At 39.2% G+C, this 23,173-nt stretch overlaps 1 protein-coding gene across 1 annotated transcript in view; it reads left to right on the top strand.

The window, feature by feature from the left end:
* Window positions 1-23,173, top strand: part of COL4A1 (collagen, type IV, alpha 1) — a 175,798-nt gene that overhangs the window by 106,296 nt on the left and 46,329 nt on the right. Inside the window, exons 5-24 of the mRNA XM_006901562.1 lie at window positions 303-347; window positions 452-514; window positions 1,004-1,057; window positions 1,193-1,219; window positions 2,381-2,464; window positions 2,551-2,613; window positions 3,888-3,923; window positions 4,463-4,504; window positions 7,031-7,117; window positions 7,542-7,568; window positions 7,716-7,766; window positions 9,087-9,131; window positions 9,222-9,275; window positions 10,865-10,906; window positions 12,633-12,717; window positions 13,128-13,163; window positions 15,014-15,178; window positions 18,982-19,077; window positions 21,360-21,443; window positions 22,089-22,159. Of these exons, the coding sequence (XP_006901624.1) occupies window positions 303-347; window positions 452-514; window positions 1,004-1,057; window positions 1,193-1,219; window positions 2,381-2,464; window positions 2,551-2,613; window positions 3,888-3,923; window positions 4,463-4,504; window positions 7,031-7,117; window positions 7,542-7,568; window positions 7,716-7,766; window positions 9,087-9,131; window positions 9,222-9,275; window positions 10,865-10,906; window positions 12,633-12,717; window positions 13,128-13,163; window positions 15,014-15,178; window positions 18,982-19,077; window positions 21,360-21,443; window positions 22,089-22,159 (1,257 nt within the window). The remainder of the gene's footprint in view (window positions 1-302; window positions 348-451; window positions 515-1,003; window positions 1,058-1,192; window positions 1,220-2,380; window positions 2,465-2,550; window positions 2,614-3,887; window positions 3,924-4,462; window positions 4,505-7,030; window positions 7,118-7,541; window positions 7,569-7,715; window positions 7,767-9,086; window positions 9,132-9,221; window positions 9,276-10,864; window positions 10,907-12,632; window positions 12,718-13,127; window positions 13,164-15,013; window positions 15,179-18,981; window positions 19,078-21,359; window positions 21,444-22,088; window positions 22,160-23,173) is intronic.

The raw sequence follows: 23,173 nt of genomic DNA, 5'->3' as shown, positions 1-23,173 counted from the left end.
GAGTGAGAGAGAGAGTGTGAGTGTGTGTGTGTGTGTGTGTGTGTGTGTGTGTGACTCTCTTAGTCTGTATCTGTGTGTCTGGTGTCTGTCTACTCCTTGACGACTTGGGGGGGATCTATCTCATTCCACAGGGTTTTCAGTCGCCACCTTCAACATAAAGCTCTTATTTGCTCAGTACGAATAGAATATTCTGAATGCCAAAAGTCAGAGTGTGACTCTCTCAGCCAGGTGGATGCAGAGGAAGGAAATGAAGTTCCGAAGTGCCAGATTGTAATGCTTTCTTTCATTTCCATTGCTAACAGGGACCTCCCGGAGCAGCTGGTTACCCAGGAAACCCTGGACTTCCTGTACGTATACAACCTGCACTCCACTTCCTCTGTAAAACGCTGTGAGCATTGTCACTACCAGGTGACTTTCTATTTGGGTAACTCTTTCATTTTCTGAATCACAGGGTATTCCTGGCCAAGATGGTCCACCTGGTCCTCCAGGTATCCCAGGATGCAATGGAACAAAGGTGAACTTAGCGTGGCCTGTGTCTCTCTTTGTGCTCATATAACTTTGCATGCTAACACGTTAAACAATGTTATTCTGTTCAAATGGTTTTATTAATCACAACAAAAAGTTGTAGAACGCTTTCTCTATTTAATGGAGAAATAGATTTTTAAATAATACTCAGTTAAGATAGAATCATGATTTTTCTGTATGCTTTTTCCTAAAATTAAATTGCTTTTAAGCATCGAATTTCTTACCTCTCAACAATTATTTACTCAAATGAGAAAACCCTAGTATTAATCCTTGTCCCTATTGTGCTTATTAAATATATTCTTTCGTGAAGTAGGACTTGTGAAGAAAGTTGTGAATTCTCTTTAGGGAATGACTTTTAGCCAACAACTGAAAATGCCACTGGAGGGGAGGACAGGGTGGCTGAGGAGGGGGACAGGAGCGATGCTGTCACATTTGTCTTCTGCAGAAGAAGTGACTGAATGTTTTCTGTTCCCGTTAGGGTGAAAGAGGGCCTCTGGGGCCTCCTGGCTCCCCGGGGTACATTGGAAATCCCGTGAGTATAGCGTTTAGAATTCCTTTCTTCCCATTTCACTTCCACATGTCTGTCTGTACTTATATCTTAATGTTCATAATGCTTTGAGAAAGAGGGAAAAATCCTCCAAAATATTATCGATCTTTTCTTTTCTAGGGACCTCCAGGAATACCAGGAATGAAGGTACATTTATTTTATTAAATTATTGAGATTCTGCCTAAAGCAGGAGCCCTGGTTACACAGTAGTTAAGCACTCAGTTACTAACCATTAGGTTAGAAGTTCAAACCTACTGTTAGCTCTGTAGGGGAAAGATGTGGCTTCTGCTTCAGAAAGATTTCCTCTTTGTGTGCACTGTGGCAGTTCTCCTCTGTCCTACGGGGTGCTGGGTGTTAGAGTGGACTTCATGGAAGTGGGTTTGGTTTTTTGGTTAGTAAAGGGCATTACCTGCATCTGTCCTCATAGATGAAAATGGAGATGACAATTGTGCTGAAAAGCATGAACTTGGTTACTGGGCATTAGCTTTCTCATCAATAACCCAGCCTGTGGAGGACAAGGACATCCTGTCCCCAGGAACAGAAATTACTGGGATTCTGCCTAGATTATCTCTCTTCTCTGTAGCCAGAAAGCCTGGCATACCACCACCTATTCTAGCTGTCACAAAGCAGCACATCCCAAGTGGAACCTGTCAATCTCTCCTGAAACTGCTCTTACTCTTGTATACTTTCTCTAGTTAGAGGGAAGTACTATATACCTAGGCACCCAAGACAGAAGTCCAGGACCCAGTGTTTTTTCTTGTCTTTGTTCTTCCATGACACATGACATTCATGACACATGAATGAGTCCTTCTTCCTCTATCCTCTTTCCCGCCCCCCCATCTCTATAACCTTGTCCTTGGTTGCTCTGTCTCTTTTTCTCCAGGTTCCTTTTTTTCTTCTTGAGATACTGTTTATATATTCCTTTTCAATAAAAAGTTAATCATCTCATTCTTCCATCTTTATGTCCAATTTGTCTTCAATGTGTCATTTCTCTCAACATAGCACTGTAGCAAATATAATTTTTTTTCATGTGTATGTATTCACATGAGCAAATTATTCCATTCTTCTGCTCAGCTCTGTTCCAGCTACTACAGAATTCTCCACTCTAATTGTAGCCTAATTGATCACACAGCAATATGCATAGGCTAGTTATTAAGGCTGTAGTCATGAATGGGTTAGAAGCCCTAGTCTGTAGATCTCAAATTTGGGTTGCGTCCTATGTCATAGTGCTTGCCTATTAGTCAGTGAGTTTTCCATCTCTGCACGGATATGGTCTTTTATGACACCGTCTTATTTCCCATCCCATAGGGAGACCCAGGTGAAATACTTGGCCATGTGCCTGGGACGCTGCTGAAAGGTGAAAGAGGATTTCCTGGACTTCAGGGAGTACCGGTAAGCAGGTGACAGACGATTATAAGCCTATGCTGACTCATCGTCTACTTTGCATTTTAATTCTTCTCTTTTTCACTAAATTACAGGGTCCACCAGGATTTCCAGGGTTACAAGGCCCTGTTGGCCCACCAGGATTTATGGGACCACCAGTAAGTTTTGGGAAATCATGTTCTAAAACAGTCACGCAGAGAACAATCTTTGTTGAGTCCCCAAAATAAGTCATAATTTCAGGGGAAGTTTACACATGATGTTCTCTCACTTTGGAAATGGGAGAATAAGCTTTTTTCTTATGAAAATAATTGACTGGCATCCATGGTCCACATGTTCATGCACCCAGAACTGGGTACAAAAGGTAAATTGGAGCGCTGTAAGATGATCCCATGTGCCAGCACACTCCAAAGAAAATGGCAACGCCGTTGTTCTAGGGACAGGCTGGATACCATGAAGAAGACTAGTGGAAAAGGGCCAAGGAAGTCTCTGCCCAAGGAGCGTGGACCGTCTCTCAAGGGCGATGGACTTACCGAAATATCATTGTACAAGAGCCGTCTGGTACTGTTATTAGTTAAAAGCACAAACAAGGCAGCAGCGAAGAATCCCACCTATATCCACCTTTATGTTCTTATAAGGATTTTACACACTGAGAGTCAAGATTAGCTTTCAAGGGGAACATTCTGTCACACCCCTCCTTCACTGCTAGTATTTCTCAGTGGAAAGGGGGTGTCCTGGTCCTTGCCCAGACACTCACACATTGTTGAGACTGAGAGTGAGCCTGTACTAGCAACGCTTGTTCAGCAGAGAACTGAGTTTCCTCGGGATGTGCTGTGCAGGTGAGTTTACAAACTCACATCATCCTGAGAGTCCTCTTGAGCGATGTTCAGATTTACCTTTTTCATTATTTTTCCTTATTCTGTATATTCATGTAAAAGCCTCATTTGCATTGTACGTCAGTGCTCTGGTTTTCGCTCTTAAGAAAACAGTGGCTTACTCATTCTTTTTAAAGTCATTTTACAAAGACTTCTAAAATTTTGTGACACTGAATGTAGCTTATTTCACAATACTTTCCTCATTTCAACAATTCATTAATCTTTTCAAGACATATAGTTCTCTCTTCAGCAGACAACAGGGCACTTGATGACTCATACAGAGTTTGGCTGATGATGTAATGATCATCTGCAAGCTTGGCATGTGCTTAGATTTTAGACTCCACGGGCAATCCCCAAGACTGAAGTCCTTCCATTCTGAATTAGACTTCTAGTTACTTTTTAAGTTTTATAGTTTTCCAGCACAGGCATGAAATACTTAATATCTTATAAAGTAAATGACCGTCTTAACTATAGAATCTTAAGGTATCATCCATATACAGAAATATCTAGAGTTCATGGAAATTATGAATAATACGTGATTTAACTGCTCTCTTTTCTAGGGTCCCCCAGGACCCCCTGGCCCTCCAGGCGAAAAGGTACACGTTTTTTATTTTAATTGTCATTATTTGGAACTATTTAAACAAATTTTGTAAGAATAAGTTAACAAACTGACATAATTTCTTATTTAAGCTTCTGTAAAAAAACTTGGGAAGTGTCTAATTCCCTTGTTTACTTATATATCTACATATCTATAAACTCATCCACATGTCTCCTTATCTCTATTTTATGTGTCTACCCATCTTCTGTTGGTCTGTACATCAATATAATCAATCATCTATCCATCCATCTTCTTCTTGATCATTTTGTAATCACTGTTCTTTTCCTACTTTTCTAAAACCAGATAAAAGTCTTACTTTTAAAAAAAATTGTAGAGAATTCTTTAGCAGTAATATTTTATAAGTTTCGTATATGTATTAAGTATATATATGATCTCAAATTTCTTGAAAACTTAAAGGTGTTGTGGGATGAAGTTATTGCTTGAAAGCCAGCATCTCATTGCATATTGTGTGGGTTTTGTGAGGTGAATTTGAACAAAGTAGACAACTTTAATAATAAAAGTCTTATTTATCAACAGGGGCAAATGGGCTTAAGTTTTCAAGGACCAAAAGGTGAAAAGGTGAGTTCACATTACTGTGGGCACAGGAAGGGAGCTCTGGTGGCCTCCTGCAATGAATTTGAATTTTTTTGATGAGTATGGAAAGTAATGACTGATAGCAGAATGGAAGGCACTCATTGTCAAAGAACAAACTGGAGTCTCACAATTAAATCAAAGAGTTTTATTGCAGAAACAAAGTGATTTAGATCAGGAACCATCCAGTGAGGATTTTCCAGAGTGTTACAACACATTAAGGGAAAGAGATCCTTTATACAAAGCAGTGGAGAGAGGAGTTCGTGACTATTATCTTGGAAGCTAGGAATTACTCTGGTTACAATAGCAAGCTGAAACTTAAAAAGCCAGTTTATTTCCTCACATTGTTTCTTGGTGATAACTTAGTAATTGTAGTACACATTCTTCTGGTAGCCTACTATGCACACATTATTCTGAGAACATCTTGACTAACATTTACAGACAAATATTTCTTCATAAACCATAGTCTTGTCCTCTTGTTTGCTGAGGGTTGTCAAAGTCTACAAGAAGTCACAGCTCTAAATTACAGGCTTTACCCTTAGTAAAGGAGAAAGGAGCGTTTTGGACAAGTGTAATCCAGCAATACAGTTTTTATTTTCCCCTAGGGTGGCCCTCTTTAATTGTGCTAAACCCCTCAGTTTAACGGGCCTTCATATAGTCATAGGAAACTCTGGTGGCCTACTAGTAAGAAAGTTACTCCCCTGCAATCCTAAAAGCACACGGTTGAAATCCACTAGCTGCTCCACAGGGGAAGGATGGACAGTCCCCTCCCGGGTGATCTGCTGTCTCTGAAAACCCGCTGGATGGTCAGCTGTGGGTCAGCTCTGACTAAACAATAACAACAACCACATATAACCATAGCTAGCTAATTGTCCTGTTGAGTACGAACTCTACACTTTATAATCTGTTTGTAATAGGTTCTCCTAAGCTTTGAAAGTATTTTAAGACTCTTTTTCTGAAGAATCCTTTAAAACAATCACTATTACTGTTTCCCGCCTGCTAAGAGAAGAGTTCCTTTTTAGTCTCTAATTTAAACCATTGCTCAGGCTCCTCTGGAAACAAACAAACAAAAACAAAAAATGCCGATGAGCTGCTTTTCTAAAAGTTAATGATAAGCAGAAGTAAAGTTATCTAAAATGAAGTTGTAAAAAACAAAATGGAGTCTGGCCTGTACACTGGTCAGACGTCTCCTCCAGGCCAAGCACCTAGATTTTGGAAGTCTTGGACATCACAAACTACAGTAGGCATCCTCATCTTGAGAAGAAGGGAGATAAAAAGAAAGAGTCTCTGTACTAATTTCTCTGATCAGACCAATGATATGAGCGCCAAGTGCAAAGTTCTTAGACTTGCTGCCACAGCACCGGGGTTCACCTCCCTGGACAACTAAAATAGTGCGGATGATCACCAGCTGGTGGCGCCAGATACAATTTGCACCCTAACATTCTAATTATTCAGTTGGCCACCGCATTTCACCTGTGATTTTTGGCTCAATCTTCCCATAAATTTTGAAATAAATACAAGTGCAATGTCTTGCAGTTCGATTTTTTTTTACCCTACTCATGCTCTAGCTGGATTTCAGTGTCTTTCTAACCATTTCTAATTAAAATGCCTGTGGAGTAGGGAATAGGGAACCCCACGCGGTGTTCCTGTTGTTGACTTGCCTAAAAATACCTCTTTTCTTCCTATGTCCTATTAGGTAGGGCTTCCCCCCCCCCCCTTTTCCACTATGGCATCAAAACGCAGAAACACATTGTTTTTCTTTTGTGTTGTCAAGTCATCTGCACTCATAGGATAATAGCTCTGACACCTGTCCTATCTTGAGTCTATTTATTTATTGTCTATTTATGTACATATGGGTCTCATGGGTGCTCTGGTGGCCTAGTGGTAAGACATTGTACTGCCAACTCAAAGGCACCCAGTTCAAATCTAGTAGCTTTTCCAAGGACAAAGACAGGCAATTTCCACCCCCTGAAACTTAAAGACTCTGAAAACCGACTGGAAGGTCAGCGATAAGCCAGGTTTAACTCAGTTATGTATAACAACAACTATAACATAGAAACTCGAAGGAGTTTTGGTGAGACAGAGCTTAAATCACCTGGCTGCTGACCAGAGGATTGAAATAACCAAACTGCTAATCAAGAGAAAGCTCAGACAGAATGCTTCCCTAAAGATTACAGTCCAGAAGCCCTGTGCTGTTGTTCTGCTCTGCTCTGTGGGATTGTTGTGGGTTGATATCTACTTGATTTTGGTTGGATTAAATGAGTGAATTGCACTGGGTTTTCATAAACATCCAATTTTCATTTTCTTTAACCCAAGTAGTGGCTACCAATGAGCATTTTGTCCTGATTGTAGTATTTTGTGTCTCTTCCCACCAAAGTTTAGCTTTGTGCTAAGGCCAAGGACAGATTAGAAGAGAATAAGGTATAATTACCTTGTAAAGCTTTCTTCTGCAGACTTTCTTCTTGATGTAATTATTTTCTATGCCCGACAGATTTCTAATGTTTGTATCAACAGGGTGATCAAGGGGTCAGTGGGCCTCCAGGTGTACCAGGGCAAGCTCAAGTTAAAGAAAAAGGAGACTTTGCTACCAAAGGAGATAAGGTATGGAGGATTTTGTCTGGGGGATTTTGGAAAAGTTGCAAAGGACAAAAGTAAGCCAGGTCAAAATTCTGCTCCACCTGCTACATTCAGCCTTGACCTGGAGAACATTTGGTAGACATGGATCCCAAGAAACATGAATGACTTGGAGAGCAATGATTGGAGGCCACTCATGATCTTCTTCATGTATTTAGATTTGGGGACAGGGTTGTATCAGCAAAAAGATGACAGGTTGACAGATAGGAAAGGTTATAGTGTGCGTGGATCAACTATAGATAGCATGAGCCTTCATCCCATAACCCAGTCAGTACTAAGTGTTACTGTCATTTAAAAGGTTTCTTGTTTCCCCTCTTGCTTTTGGAATACAAAAATGTTGATGTAGCTGTTAGTGCTCAGATGATTTTTTTTCCCCTTTTAATTATTTTAGGGCCAGAAAGGTGAACCTGGATTTCAGGTGAGTCCTAGATCATTTCTATCATTATCATTTTTATGACAAATTGTAAAGTCTTATATTTTCTTACTTACAAGTTTATTTCACTGTATATATAATATTTTTTCTAACTCAATATTTCACCTAAATGTCATCTTTTATTCTTTTAAGGGAATGCCAGGTGTTGGAGAGAAAGGCGAACCTGGAAAGCCAGGCCCCCGGGTAAGTGGTCTCAAAGGTCTGTTTAGTCCTTAGTGTGAAATTATTTTTCCTTTGTTCTTGAAATTGCAAAACTTCCAGGATCTGCTGGTTTATACCTTTCTTTCCCAGGAAAGCCTTCTGAAGTTGCTCTTTGAGGAATGCACTTCTGAAACCCTCAGTAACAACTACAAAGACTCATTCTTGGAAAGCGTCCCTTGAGTGGTACAAGAGAGTTAGTTCTTTTGGCTGCTAACTAGTTGAGTTGATGGTTGAGTGCACCAGGAAGCACCTTAAAAGAAAGGCCTGGTGATTGATTTGCAAAAAAATAAAGAAATCAACCACTAAAACCTTAATACGGCACAGTTCTTCTCTGATGCATGTAAGGCAATGTTGTTTGGAACCATCATTTGAAAGAATGATGAGAAAACTTAGGTTTCTTTATTATTCGGATGACCCTACCTTGAAGATGAGGCAGCTATCACTTAAGGAGAAGACTCGGTAGAGCCCACAGGCTGTCTCCTTGATTAAAGATGCCTGCTGGGTTAAATCGGAAGTGGCCAGGCTGCCTTTGCTGCTGCCCTCTCTGTGACTGACCCAGCAAGCAAGACCTTGTTTCCACAGTCCTGAGCATAAGATGCTAAGAAGCTTCCCAGCATCTGGATTAACTTGCAGTTGCCAGAGACATTTTCAGTTTCCACCCCGAAATAAGAGGGCAGTGGTAGTTCAGTGAGAGAATTCTTGCCTTTAATGTGGGAGGTGTGGTCGAATCCTGGCCACCTATCTATCAGCAGATGCTTGCCAATGGTTATGATGCTTAAGAGAGTTTTAGCAGAGCTTCCAGACCAGAGTAGGTAGAACAGAGAGTGAGGATGACCCACCGTAGGACAAGGTCAGATCCATTGTTCATAGGGTTGCTGTGAGTTGTAGTTGTCTAGATAGATGGCCTCGAATCACCACCACCACCACCACCATTATAGATTTCTTAGACTTTGTAACTATTCACATGAATTTTAATTTATTTTTATTATTTTTGAGTAGGTTTATAAATATGTTTTTTCATACAGTCATAGACATTTTTTACATTTGATTAATGTAATTATAATGTTTATTTCAGATGATCCTTTTGAAAAGTAAAATTGAAAAGTCCTCTTGTATTATAACTTTTCTGTAACTATTCATGTGATACAGTTCATATTGTTTTAATATTCTCAACTTTAAATAGAGTCTTTTGTTTTACCTTACTTATGGTTTTTTAAGAAAGATGATGCATTACCTTGTATATAAATCATAGCCTTGGTGTTACATTATATTTATTAAATACCAATGGTTACATCTTTACAGGGGAAACCTGGAAAGGATGGTGAAAAAGGAGAAAAAGGGAGTCCAGTAAGTATTCTTCTGTAGTGTTTAAAACTAATGACACTGTTGTGTTCCGAACACATGGTCATCATTGTGTCTTGCTTTGCTTCCTTCTAGGGCTTTCCCGGTGATTCAGGATACCCGGGACTTCCTGGCCGAGAAGGTTTAAAGGTAAATGAGGATACTTTATAGAGTTTTTGCTTTCATTTTGCAGCTCAATTTGGAAGTTTGCGCATCTCTTCTTAAAATAAAGGCAATGGGCTTGAGGGAAAAAATTAAGTTGTGTATCAGTAAAAAAGGAATTTAGTAGGTTTTTTTTGAACTTTAAAAAAATTTTTAGAAGAAAAAATTCCGCCCTTTGTGTGTGTGTTTTTTTTTTTATTAATTTAAATGAAAGTTTATAGAGAATTAGGGTTTGCAGTCATTTATTGTTGCACTTTTCTCCCTTCTGACCCCCTCCCCCCAAATCACTCTTTTCCTTGAAAAGTAAAACTCTTTCATTGTTATGCAGTCCCTCCCCCCGAGTCCACTCCACTGTGCATCCTTCGTTCTGGACTCCTGTCATGACAATAATACCTAATCACATATCCTTTTAAACAGTTCTCTCCCTCATCTGTTTCAATGCAGTATACATCATTCCTCCCCTCCTTCTCTGTCTTCCCTCAACCCCAATGTCAGTCCCATTTTACAACAGTGGCTCTATGCAACATTTGTCCTTTTGTGACTGAGATACTTCCCTCAGCATAATGTCCTCCAGGGTCACCCATTTTGCATAATATTTAATGAGTAACTTGTTTTTCAATGCAGCGTAGTACTCCATTGTGTGAATATACCACAGCATCTCTATCCATTTGTTTGTTGATGGGCACTTGGGTTGTTTCCAGCTCTTTGCTATTGTGAACAAAGCCACAGTAAACATGGGTATGCAACCCTTTATGTTTTTATGGTTTTTAGAGGAGATTAAATTTCCAAGCCAGTGGGGTGGGTGGCAAGTTGTGCTGCTGACAGAAAAGCTACCCATCACTGGTGGTTCAAACCCGTTAGGGACTCCACAGGATAGAGAGAGGCTGTCTCTTCACCTATAATAATCTACTGCCTCTAAAACCCAAAGAAGGGAATCTATAAGTTAGACTCATCTGAATGAAAGTGAGAGCTTTTTGGTTTTTAATAAAATGTCAGGAAATGCAGGAAAGATAGAATGAAAAATATAAAACTTATTTATTATTCTTTTACATACTCAGAAATGGTCAGAGAAACATTTGTTTCTAAGGCAAATTTAGACAGTTTTATACCTAGCATCTCAATTAGTTCAATACAAAAACATAGTTAGACATCATAAACTTACCTATAGTCTTATGTCATTTTTGTTTTCCCATTAATAATCCACCATATTATCAATTCACCTTCTATGAAAAATGATTCTTTTAAAGTCCCTGAGGGAGGACACTGTCAAGAGAGCACACTCCCTTAGCTCTTCTGTAAAATGATTAATTAGCCTCTCATTGATGATTTGTAGTAATCTCCATTTCCACATAATAAAAATGAAATATATTCTTTTATTTATTTATTTTTTTCCTCAAAGTTTCACAGAACCCTTTAACGCAATAGTACCTCAGAAGACTAAGGAGAAGAGCATAATTTTAATGCATGGGTGTAATCTCTGTTTTTCCATAAAAAAGAAAGTTTGATGCTGTTTTCTGCAGCACAGTCTGTATAATGAAAATAGAGGAGTAAAATTTAAACTATACTTTCTTTTGTAGGGAGACAAAGGTGAAGCAGGTCCTCCAGGCCCACCTGGGATCGTAAGTAACATTCCTTGGTTTGTGAGAGGGAGGGAGGCTGCTTCGGCGTGGGACACAGCCTGTTACCTTTCCAGGAAATACGTTTTTATGTGAAAGTTGATGTATATAATTTTAAGTAATCAGTTTACATTTTCTATTCCATTGTTGGAGGAAGCTCTGGTGGCATAGTCTGTAGGGAATTTTGCTGCTAAGCCAAGGATGCCTGGCTGGTGGGTACCAAGGGTACCAGCTGCTCCAAGGTAGAAAGACAGGCAGTCTCCTCCTATGCAATTTACAGCCGCTAAACCCCAGTTGACGGTTAGCTGAGTGGGGGCTAATTCAATAGCAGTGAGTTTGAGGTTTAGGTTTTTGGAGGTTTGTTTGGTTTTTTTAAAATTTATTGTATGTAACTTGATCGTTACCTTTTTAAAATTTTTTTAAGTCTTTCTGGATAGCCTGCAATCATTAAAAGGAAAAGATTTGTGTATAAGTAATATTAGCCGCATGTTTAAACTTCCCCCCTCTTAATGATTAATTTTTTTTCATAGAACAAATAACTTATAATTTGAATATTCAAAAAAGTTTGTATTTTTGCAAATAGGATTTTATTATGTTTATTCAATCCATATGTGTAGCATTTTTTAAAAATGGAAATGTTCCCATTTATGTTGCAAATCATACTACTACTAATCAATTTTAATATCAGATCAGAGTGATGTGCTAGATTTGTTTTGTTTGCCTCAAAGCCTTTCTGAACTAATGATACTCTTACTATTCTTTTGTTTGCTGCCATGCTTTTAATGTTATAGTAAGTCCTGGTGAGTAAATTTGTATGTGTTAGGGTATTTTGTTTTGATTTTTGTGTATGTGTAGGAAGATTTCTGTAATTTCCCCCTCGTTACATATCCAAGAATCAGGTTACAGGGTCAAGTAGTAAACTTTAAAAAATATTTTTAGTACTTTCACATATGACTATGCTTTTTTATTCCATATATGAAATACCAACAGCAGCATCTGGATTTCTCCATTTTCACCTTAACTTCATTAGCCCAGACTGCTAGGATTTCAATATTTCCTAAAATTGGTGCAAAGGGATTTTACTTTATTAAAGCCAGTTAGAAAATATTCAATGTTTGACTTTGTTGTTTTCTTTGAATATAGTAACTTAGGATTTGGCTGAGGTGTTAATGAGATCAGCAGTCATTCTTCTTGTCCTCTGTCCCTTTGACTTTAAAAAAACTCCACTCAGGCTATTTTAAGAAGCACAAAGTTCTTTCTCATAGACAAGAAAAAAAAATTCTCAACTATTCCTGTTTTGTATTATCTGAGGAAATGTAAGCTAGGTTCTCTAAACAATTTTAAAATAAAATATAAATCTTTTGGCTTATGGATCTGTGTTAACAACTCCAAACCTAACAAATTCCCACCTTAATTTTACTGTCTCTGACTCACTGAAGCGCTCTGAGGAGTGCTGCTGACACATCCGTGTAGAAGCACAATTGCCAGGCAAATTTCTCCGCAGTGGAGATGTGACATAATATCCTTCTGTTATGCTTTTGAGACTGTTCTTCCTTTTTCATTTCACACCTCTTGAAATGAGAAAAAAAAAGTGGGTTATGTGTCTTCACTTACTCAGGCCGCGTGCCTTCTAGTCTCTGCCATTCCACGTGCATTGTCCCTTCACCTGCTTAGGCCACGTACGTTGTAGCTATTCCTGGACCAAACTATCATCTGTTCTTCCGTTTAGGTTATAGGCACAGGACCTTTGGGAGAAAAGGGTGAAAGGGGCTACCCAGGATCTCCAGGATTAAGAGGCGAGCCAGGCCCGAAAGGTCAGTCGTGCCCCCTCCCTGCCTTCCTCTTCCCTTCCTGTCACTCCTTCATGCCTCTTTTCTTTGCTGAGTTCCTCTCCCTTCTTTCTTTCTTCCGTAATTTGACCATGTCCTTGTTTATCGTTTGTAAAACATCTGCGTTGCTTGCGGCCGGCCGCTGCCTGGTGACCAAGTCTTATCAAGTTGACTCTTCAGTGTCACCCTTGGTGTCCAGGAGGCCGGCTCCTCCGGACTTTGTAGTTTCAGCAGCATGAAGTTCTCCAAAACGACCAGATAGTCTCTGGTTCCTGTTCCATGTTGCTCTTAAGCATAGATGTTTATGAGTATACCAGGAAAGATTTACAACAAAGAAAAAAAGTTATAACTAAATAAGTAAACTGTTCTCTGTCCACCTCTTTTTCTTTTTTAAGGTTTCCCAGGAATACAAGGTCAACCAGGCCCTCCAGGTGAGAATCCACAACTACTTTACTTTGAATATTTGTACACGTTTCCCATAGTTTAAATGGTGAACACATTTTAGTCTTGTACATTAGATAATTTTATAAAATAGCTAGCGATACATTTTTTTTCTAATTAAGAAGGCAAGATGTATTGATAGAAAAGAGTTTATGTGGATTTCGTAAGTCACCAATGAACATGTAATTGACAAAAATGTCCTCAGCGCCACTCCTTTGTCTTGCTCATGAAGTCAATGGTGCTCTTAAAGTCTCAGGCTCACCTCCCTTTTGAACTTTATTTTCACTGAAAATGTATTACGTCTTTCAACAGTTGCCGGTTACTAACAGAGATACATTTGCCAACCTCAGGTCCTTTGCCCATACTTTGCCCTCTCACAGCCAGACTCAGCAGAAAGCCTTTTCTAACAGCTAGAGACAACTTATCTTGCCTCTTTTCTGGAATTCTGCATCCCTCTCTGTATGTTTGTTTTGGAATTGCCTCATGCATGCCGGTTATACATTCTCTGATAGGTGGTGCATTACAGACGCACACGCGCGCGCGCGCGCGCACACACACACACACACACACACACACACACTCACATGCACAGAGGTACGTGTGCATGTTTGTTGTATTGCTGCCAGTTCCTAGAGTTGACTCAGTAACCAATCTTACATAAACTCTCATCCGTGTGCCCTCAAATTTACAATGCAGCTGAGAGCTCATAGTATAAGTTCTCAGTGACCCTTTTTCTCTGAACAGACAACAATAACTCCTCTCTATTCCTAAACCCCAACCCCTGCAAACTCCCACACACCATCTAAGTTACATTTTTAGTGGCTCCAAGTCCCTTTCATCTGCCCCTCATTTCTCTTCTGTTTACAAAAGCTTTCAGATCTACTCTTGTTGTTGTTAAGTGTCAATCACGTCACCTACAACTCAGAGCAACCTTATGAACAACAAACCTTGCCCCCTCCTGCACCATTCTAACCCTCTCTGGTGTGCTCAAGCCCATGGCCAAGTCATAACATCAGTTCCTCTTGTTGAGGGTCATCTTCTCTTGCTCAGATCCCCTACCCTTCCCAGCATAGTTTCTTTTTCACAGTATGTGACATGAAGGTCACCATCTCTGACTCTAAGGAACACCCTGGTGGACCTTTCTCCAAGACAGACCTATTTGGCAATCCTTGAGATGCTCAGTACACTTCTCCAAAGAACAATTCAAAGGCCTAGAACTTTTGTTCTTTAAACCACTCTTATGTTTGTTGTTAAAGATCACTTATCTCTTTGCCCTTCTGGTAACCATTTGCCTTTCATGGTCTATCTTAGGTTGAGTCATATTTATTTTCTACAACTGTTGTTCTAACTCAGTTTTTAAACCCATAACTTTAAATTAAATTATCTCAAATTGCACTATCTAGAAGGTTTTTCATGCCAGAACCACTATCTTCTATTTAGGCTAGCTTCTCCACAGCTTCAGCTTCCCAGTTTCTGGTCCTGACACCTAGGACAGTGACTTGTTGGATTGGCCTGCAGCTTATTTACTGCTTTCACTCTTCTTTCCGTTAGAGGTTCTGTCTCTTCTCTCCTACCATTTGACCATTGATAGGGGGACCTGAGTATTTGCCTAAACCCCATATCGATCACTTTTAAAATGTCTTTTCTTTTTCCTAAAAGTTAATTTGGAAGACACATTTGACCATCAGTATTTATGTAGTAAAATAATTTGTTTTGACTTGTCCAAAATGTGGCCTCATTCCTTGAGAATCTAGTAGTCATTTTACCATGAACAGAGTTAAGCTGTAGATTTTCAACTTTGCTTTGCCATCATTGATTTGAGATTTTGTTCTGGTTTAAGGTTTCTCTATACCAGGACAGATTGGTGCTCCTGGCTTCCCTGGTGAAAGAGGAGAAAAAGGTGACCAGGGTCTTCCAGGAACATCTTTACCTGGACCAAGTGGAAAAGATGGATACCCAGGTCCTCCAGGACCTCCTGGTCCCCCTGGACAGCCAGGATACACAAGTAAGTTCCCTCTGGAATTGCTTCTTGGAGTGTTTTGGTCTGAGTTCTGTGGAGGACTAAAACCAGTGAAGGGATATGTGTGGAGAGAGAGATTGATTTATTTCAATGGAGTGACTCACAAAAGTGCTGGTATTAACGTATAGGTCATATCTGCAAGAGCTAGATATGACAGTCTGTTTCTATGACAGTTTATAGCCTTGGCAATTCCTAGTAGCAGTTCTGCTCTGTTCTGTAAAGTCTTTAAAAGTCTGGATCAACTTCATGGCAATGGTTGTAGGTTTTTTTTTTTTCATGGGAGAAGTCTCAAAACCATGGATCTGGTATTTGATGATTTCTACTGGCTCACTGGGTTACAGGGGTTATCAAATTAGTGGGTCAGGTGACAGGCTGGAGACTTCTGTAGGCTTAAGTCCCTAAAACCAGATGTGAAGTTAGAGCAGAGTGCAGAGTCAAAAGAAACAGACTAAGAAAGAGAGTGTGAACTTTGCCAGAACATTAGTTTATATGCTGGGGGCAGGTCAAACACCACAAGGAAATGCCCTGATTAATGGCTGGCTCTTCGTGTCAGATCACAGAATGAAAAGTGATTGCATGGTGTCTGAGAGATCAAATCATTCAGTATTATAACCTACCCGAGTTGGCACGGAGCATTAGTCATCATAGTGTCCAATCAGATGGCAAGATAGTGATATGGTGTCTGTTTGGGAACTGTGACTTTAAGTTAAAGTTTGATTATTTATATGCCATTGGAACATCTTTCAGAATAAACTGTGTGTAAGAACTACAGCAGTTACAGACCCATTCTATTAATCCTGTCCTTGTGGAACATACAAGTGAAGGAGCAAGATAGAAATAAATAAGTGAATTGTATGATATTTAGGAGCTGATAAATCCTACAGATAATAATAAATTAGGGAAAGGTAATAGGGAGTTCTGAAGTTGGGGTGAGGTGAGGTCAAGGTACTGTAATTTTGAATGAAGTGCTCACCAAAAGTATAAAGGAGATGAGAGAACTATTCTTGAGGAAATCTGGGAAAAGAACTTTCCATTGGGGTATCCATAATTTAGCCAGAACCAAGACTTGAACAAAATCCATATGAGTATGAAGTTCCACTACTGTTAATTGAGAAGGAAGTGTTAGCCAGGCACATTGTAATATCCACCCTCCTAATTTTCCAGGTTGCCCTTTTTAGTCGGTGTAAATTTATTCACAATTACAGTACGTGAAGTGATAATTTACAAAAAGGAAACTATGTTCTGATTTACAGTATATATTACAAGGAGCCCCATCTTAAACTAATTACTGCCTGGGGGCCTATCAATAACTCATTTACTGCGCATCAGTTAAACACCTCCATGTACATCTCTCTACTTCTCTTCTGTTGCTGTAATCTCCTTCCCCATGGTTATGGTCAACACAAGGCCATCTGTGGCTGCCCACCTCATAAAGATGAGACATTATAAAATGAGAAGTCCTAGAATTCCTTTTAGAACTCCACAGAAATAGTCTTCATAGTATTGCTTCAGACTTTAAAATGGATTTTGTTGAGAATATAGCACTTATTTCTTTTAGGGATTATGAAGTTATTTTGGTTGAGATGAAGTCAGAAGGTAGTATGCTCTAGGTGGAGGACATCTGTTCATTTATATCTGTATCTATTTTATATATTGTTGTTAGGTGACTTAAGAGTCAACTTCAAGACATAGAGACCTTATGTACAACAGGTCAAAGCGTTGCCCAGTCCTGAGCCATCCTCATCTTCTCTGCTGTACCTGAAGTCATTGTTGCTGTCACCCCATCCCATTTTGTGTGAATTGGGCGTGAACCCATCATTTTGAGAGTCTTCCTCTCTTTCACTGACTCTATGCATGCTATCTGCCATGAGAACAAGTTTTGGCAATTTGGGTTCATCAAAATTTTCTAAAAGCTAAACCAAACCCATTACCACAGAGTAGAATTCCAGGAAATCCTATGAGACAGTTCTGCCCTGTCCCATGGAGTTGCCAGGAGTTGAAATTAACTTGGCAATACCTAACACCAACAAACTCCATATATGCATATCTGTGCCTCCCAGCATTCATGGACTTGCATTTCTAGAAACCAGCTAATGAGTGTAGGTTCTTGATAGTCCAGTGATTGAGAAACTACTCTTTGATGCATAAACATTGACACCACTTACTTTGCCAAAAACTAGCAGTCTCCGTTGAAGTTGGGTTGCAGTATCAAGCAGGCTGCCACTGTGGTGCTTTCTATGCTTTCTTACTGCTCGTGCTTTTGGGAGAAGTGCTTTGAAAAATCAATAAGCAACAAGCAGATAAAACAAGAAAGCGTTTCTCCCAGACTTCAATACTTCTACATTTGAAAGTAACTTCTTCCCCTGAACTCTAAGTAATAAAACAAGGAAATATTTTGCTTTTTTAAAGAAGTTGTTATTTTTCAGAAGAGCAAAGCTGCTGTTGCCTAACTGTTACTTTGGGGAAAAAATAAAGTAGAGGCAGCTGGGATAAAGCTGAAATTGTTGCCTCTGGCTAATGCATATAAACCTGAGGTAGAAGCTACAAAGGCAGACCATAGGCCCAGGATATTAGCATGGCCTCAGGCATGTTCAGGGACTACTGCAGCTTGTAATTGTCCTTTCTCTTGTGTTATAAGGAGACAGATTAAAAAGACAGAGACACTTGAATTCAAACTCATGAATGCTTGGACTATACTAATGATGAGAATAGGAGGCTCTGGTGGGTTTGGAGTTGCACTTCCAACCCAAAGGCAGGCTGTTCTAATCAGCCATTTGCTACCCCGGAGAAAGATGGACAGTTTCCTTTTTTTACAATCTACAGTCTCAGAAAACCTGCTAGAGGATGAGCTATGAGTCAATTCCAACTAGCCTTCACACCACAACATGACGAGAGTGCTCTAGGCAGAAACAGTATGTAAAATTGCTCACCAGGGTCTGAAACGATTGTTGTCGAGTTGATGTACACTTATAGAGGTTCCATGTTTGTCAGAGCAGAACCAGACAGTTTTCAGTGGATGATTTTTTTTTTTGCTAGGAGATCACCAGGACTTTATTCCAAGGAATCTTTGGGGGGACTTGAAGTTCCAATGTCTAGTTAGCAGCCAAGTGTTAAGTGTTTGCATCAGTTAGAGATTTCCTTAAATAATATTTCTGCTTTTTTTGCATAACAAATGTTGGGAAAGAAATATACATTCTCTAACAATCTGCATCTGAATGCAATATATAACACTTTTTTGACAGATGATGTTTGCATTACTGTCATTGGTTCTACACTTCATTTTATAAATGATGTGCAGAATTGATTATAAACAAAAATAGACATTTTCTTGTGTAAACTCTGCTTCTGTAGCCATTATTTATCTGGTGATTTGCTTAGGAACAGAAAAAGGAATGAATTTATTCACAAATAAGCTTTGAGTCCTAAACCAATCTTCTGACTTTTTTGGGCCATAGTTTTTATTCTGTAAAATAAGCATAATCATATGTTCTTTGCAATACAAGCATGAAATAATTAATTGGAAAAGATATTATCAACTGAATAGAGATTTGAAATTGCAAAATAGAAGTTTTATTAGCAATTACTTGTAATATCCAGTGATTAATATGATACATAAATTGGTTATGTGTTTCAAGTTCATATTCTAGGATTTTATTGATACAAATAAAAGCTGGATTTCTAGTACTTACCTAAAATATTTTTATGATAAAGATTGAATTAAGAGGATGAAAATCTCTGATTTAAGTTTCATGGGACTAATTCTATGCTTTAAAAACAATTAATTCCAGATGGGATTGTGGAATGCCAGCCAGGACCACGAGGTGACCAAGGTCCACCTGGAAGTCCAGGTCAGCCAGGATTATCTGGGGAAGTTGGAGAAAAGGGTAAGAGACTTATTATTACTCTGAGTGGCAATTGTTTTCACATACTTATGTACTTCCACGTATTAGTTAACTTTGGAATGTAGTTACAGTGGGTTTGAGTGTATTTTTTCCTTTATTTGGAATGGCCCTCAAAATCTGTTCCTAGAATAATTGTCTACAATTCAGTTGAGATAGTTCTAATTTTGAGATTTTGAGAGAGAGTATGCTATCATCTGAGAGAGAGAGATACAAAGATGTAAATTTTAATGGCAGAGTCATTGTACTTTTAACATGGGGGGTGTGAAGTCCAGTTTTCATATGTGGACATGACCAGCAGGTTTAAAACTTTCATTATATTCATATATTGTCATAATCTTTCAGTTCAGATTTGGAGAGAGAGTTCTAGTCTCAAAGAATGTGTCTTTCTTTTAAGCCAAATAACATATCTGTGCATACAATTAGAGTAGCCACTCATACCTAAGCCAAGCTTGCATAATTAGTATGAGCAAATCTGGGGCTGGTGGAACAACTAACTTTACCCCTGGCTCTGAATTTTTTTCTTTAATCCTTTCAAGTGTATGCTGTAACATCAGCACAGGGAATCTATTAATCTCTTTAATAAACTTGGGAACAGAAGGAGATTATCACTGCATCAACAGTCTTGTCTTAAAATATAATAAACAATGGATTTGTTAATATTTATATGCTTATGAATGACTAATCAGAGTTGCAATGATTCCAAAATATCAACTCCAGTGTGCATCCTTTCTGCCTTTAGACTGTAAATTATTTTGGCTCTTCAATAGTCTAAAGCACAAATTCTCTCTCTCTCTCTCTTAAAAAAAAATAATTCAGCTAACATCTTAGATTTTAACAGCTACAGAAACTGCGGAATCTTAGTTGATGCCCTAATGGGTAAAGAGTTGCATTGCCAACCTAACAGCAGGTGGGTGGAATCTACCTGCTACTGTTAAGGAGAAAAACGGACAATCTCCTTCCTGTGTTATTTAAAGTCTTTGAAAACCCACAAGGGTCAGCTGTGAGTTGGTTCTGACTTGATGGAAGTGAGTGAGTGAGTGAAAGGAAGGCTGTCCACCCATTTCCTGAGGAGTCCTTCACCGGCACATTCAAATTGTCAGAAACCTTTGGGTTACCATAAAAATTTTCTGTGGACTTTTCTACCAGAGCTCCCTGATATAAGTCTAGACGCCAGATATTCTAAGATTTCACGAATAAGTATACTTAATACACAATAAATCCTTTCAACCTAATTTAAAAATTAAGACAGAAGATGTTAGCATTTCCAAAGAAAGACATTTTCTTCTAACTCATGGACTTTTTTTGTTTTTTCCCTGATGTCTCTCTCCTATTCTAGTCCCTGGTGTCAAGTGAATAAGGAACGTCTGTGACTCTTAATTCACATTCATTATCTGTTAGGCAGTAAGTACACAGGTTGAAAGTCCAGGGAGTGCATTTATAATTCCCTAAAGAGTATTAAAAGCACCCCTGGTGGCACTCTGGTTAAGTACTTGGCTACTAGAAGATTGTTCAAACCCATCATCAACTCTTCCTGAGAAAAGACTAGGTGTGATCTGTTTCCTTAAAACTTTCAACTTGGAACACTCTGTGAGGCAGTTGTGGTTGTTCTAAGTCAAAGGCATACTTGATGACACCTGAGAGATACAAATGAAAATGCTAAAGCAAAGAAGAAAAAAAATTTCATGAGGAATTTTAGGATTGTAGACAAAGTCATAATGTTGCAATACTTTAAGGCTAATAGGTAAAATGGAGTTTCTGGATCAGTTTTTTGGGAAGCACCTATCCTTTTACAAACTTTCATGGTGAAGTAGATTATATTTGGGTTATTGACCTAAAGATTGGCAGTTTGACTTCATCAGCCCCTGAAGCAGGCTTTTCTGATAAATATTTAAAGCCTTAGAAAGCAAAGAAGGGGTTCCTATAAGGTGGAATTGACTCTGTAGTAGTGAGCTTGGCTTGGGTTTTATCCTTTTTACAAGGTATATGGACTTGGATGCATTTTAAAAGTACAATAACAGTAACATGTAAAACATGCTGGAAGCAGAGGGTCATTGTAGTCACCTCAAAAACAAAGGGCAAGCAGCTCAGGGTCAACTCACGAACACTTGGAGGCATCGGAGGAGGTGCTGGGCAATGAAGAAAGCAAGAATTTGAAACACAACACAATGGATGACAGCCTCCTTTGCCTTTTTGTGGTCCATCAATGCACTGCAGAGACATCTCTTCATGTGCCTCATAAATGCTCCCAATGTTTCCTTTTTTAGGTCAAAAAGGAGAAAGCTGCATCGAGTGTGATACAGGAGGAATCCGAGGGCCACCAGGGCCACAGGGACCCCCAGGAGAAGCAGGTAAGACCTGAAATGAATGACATTAAAATAAATGAGGTTGGAAAAAATGAGGTCAAAATTGATGGTGGATTCACACCTTCAGGATGAAGTGTATCTTAGAATTAAGAAGCTTCACTTTCTAAGTTCAAGATGTGCTTACCTTGTTGAAAATGATCAAGGCAGTCTGCCATCCTGGGATGGTAAAAATAACATATTGCAAGATTAACAACCTCAGTGATCACCCAACCTTCAACATTTTATAATCTTGAAGGAAGTGATGGTGATGCTTTTCTTCCAACTGCTGTATAATGAAAAAAGCAGCCTTGAAGCTGTTCTATTCGAGGGCTGCTTGCATGCTTTGGGGGCTGCCTTGTCCCATCCTGAACCCACTTGGGACATTTTAGTTTTCACTCTCTGGAGAATCTGTATGCATCCATCTTTTTTATATAAAGGGCATGCACATGGTGGAGATTGTGAGGATGGCACAGGATAGAGAGAGTCAGGTTCCAGTCTGTTACTCTTCGGGTCATTTTTGAGTCATACTCACCTCAGTGGCACCTTACAGCAACAAACATCCTTTGGATCTTAAGCAAAGGTTTTGCATTATTAGGGAGTTTTTACAAATGACGTGTTGCAATATTTTTCTCCTCCTTTCTTTTCCAAAAGGCTTTCCAGGACAGCCAGGGGCCAAGGGAGACAGAGGCTTACCTGGTAGGGATGGTCTGGAAGGCGTGCCGGTGAGTAACCCTGTATGGTGGAGTTCTTATGTATGCTGGAAGTTGCAACCAACCAAATCACATTATTTATTTTTTCACATTTGTGCAAAAAAAAAATTAGTTTCTGACTTATCTGGGGCCTGGTCGAGTATTATTTTGTTCTCCTGGCTAAACTCTCTCCAGGATTTGGCCCTAGTTGCTACTTCCTGTGGAATACCGAGAGTCAATAGCAGCTCTGTTGTATCTGAAAGGCACTTGTCAATTGCTTCTTTTCCCATGTGAGAATGGTACACAGCCATCTGGTAGAATATTAACTTCCCTGCGACTTCTTGAAGACATTGATATCACAAGAGTCACCTCTAAGAAGCTACAATCTAGGCCTGAAGTGAGATCTTTCTACATTATCACCATTACTTGAAGTTCCTACCATATCAGAACGTCTGAATACTTGTTGGTAAATAGGGAAATCTGATGGCACACTTTATGACCCCAAAGGTTGTGCCTCTTTGGTGATTTAAATCCACCAATAGCCCCATGGAGAAAGATGAACAATCTCCTCTTACACTATTTATGGCCTAGGACACCCTCTGGAGTGTTAGCTGTGTGTCATTTCCTATGCAGTGACAATTGGTTTGTTTTTTTTTTTTAAAAAAAGAAAAGATTTAACCTGAAGGATAGTTTAGGGTAAGATTCAAGGACATTGATTTGTTTCTCTATAGGTAGTTGAAACAGATTTTGTCTTAGAGAATTATGTTTCAAAAAATCCCTGACACCAACATCTATTCCATGGGTACTTTGTGGAATCTGTAAATGAAGCCCTTTGGTCATCTCCATGGGAAACCCTTCAGCTAAACAAAATGCCAGCTTCTTAGCTTCTTAGCTTCTTTAGTGTGTTTTAAAAGTAGCCATTAAGGCTTTGTTTACAATAGCAAGGAGTTGGAAACAACCTAAATGCCCACCAACAAACGAATGGGTAGAGAAGCTGTGGTATATTCGCACAATGGAATACTATGCTGCATTGAAAAACAAGGAACT

The sequence above is a fragment of the Elephantulus edwardii genome, unplaced genomic scaffold (genome assembly GCF_000299155.1).
Source record: "Elephantulus edwardii isolate Elephantulus edwardi_28Jun2011 unplaced genomic scaffold, EleEdw1.0 scaffold00332, whole genome shotgun sequence".
Taxonomy (NCBI): domain Eukaryota; kingdom Metazoa; phylum Chordata; class Mammalia; order Macroscelidea; family Macroscelididae; genus Elephantulus; species Elephantulus edwardii.
Note: the sequence above shows the minus strand (reverse complement) of the source record. Positions and strands in the feature narration are given on the sequence as shown.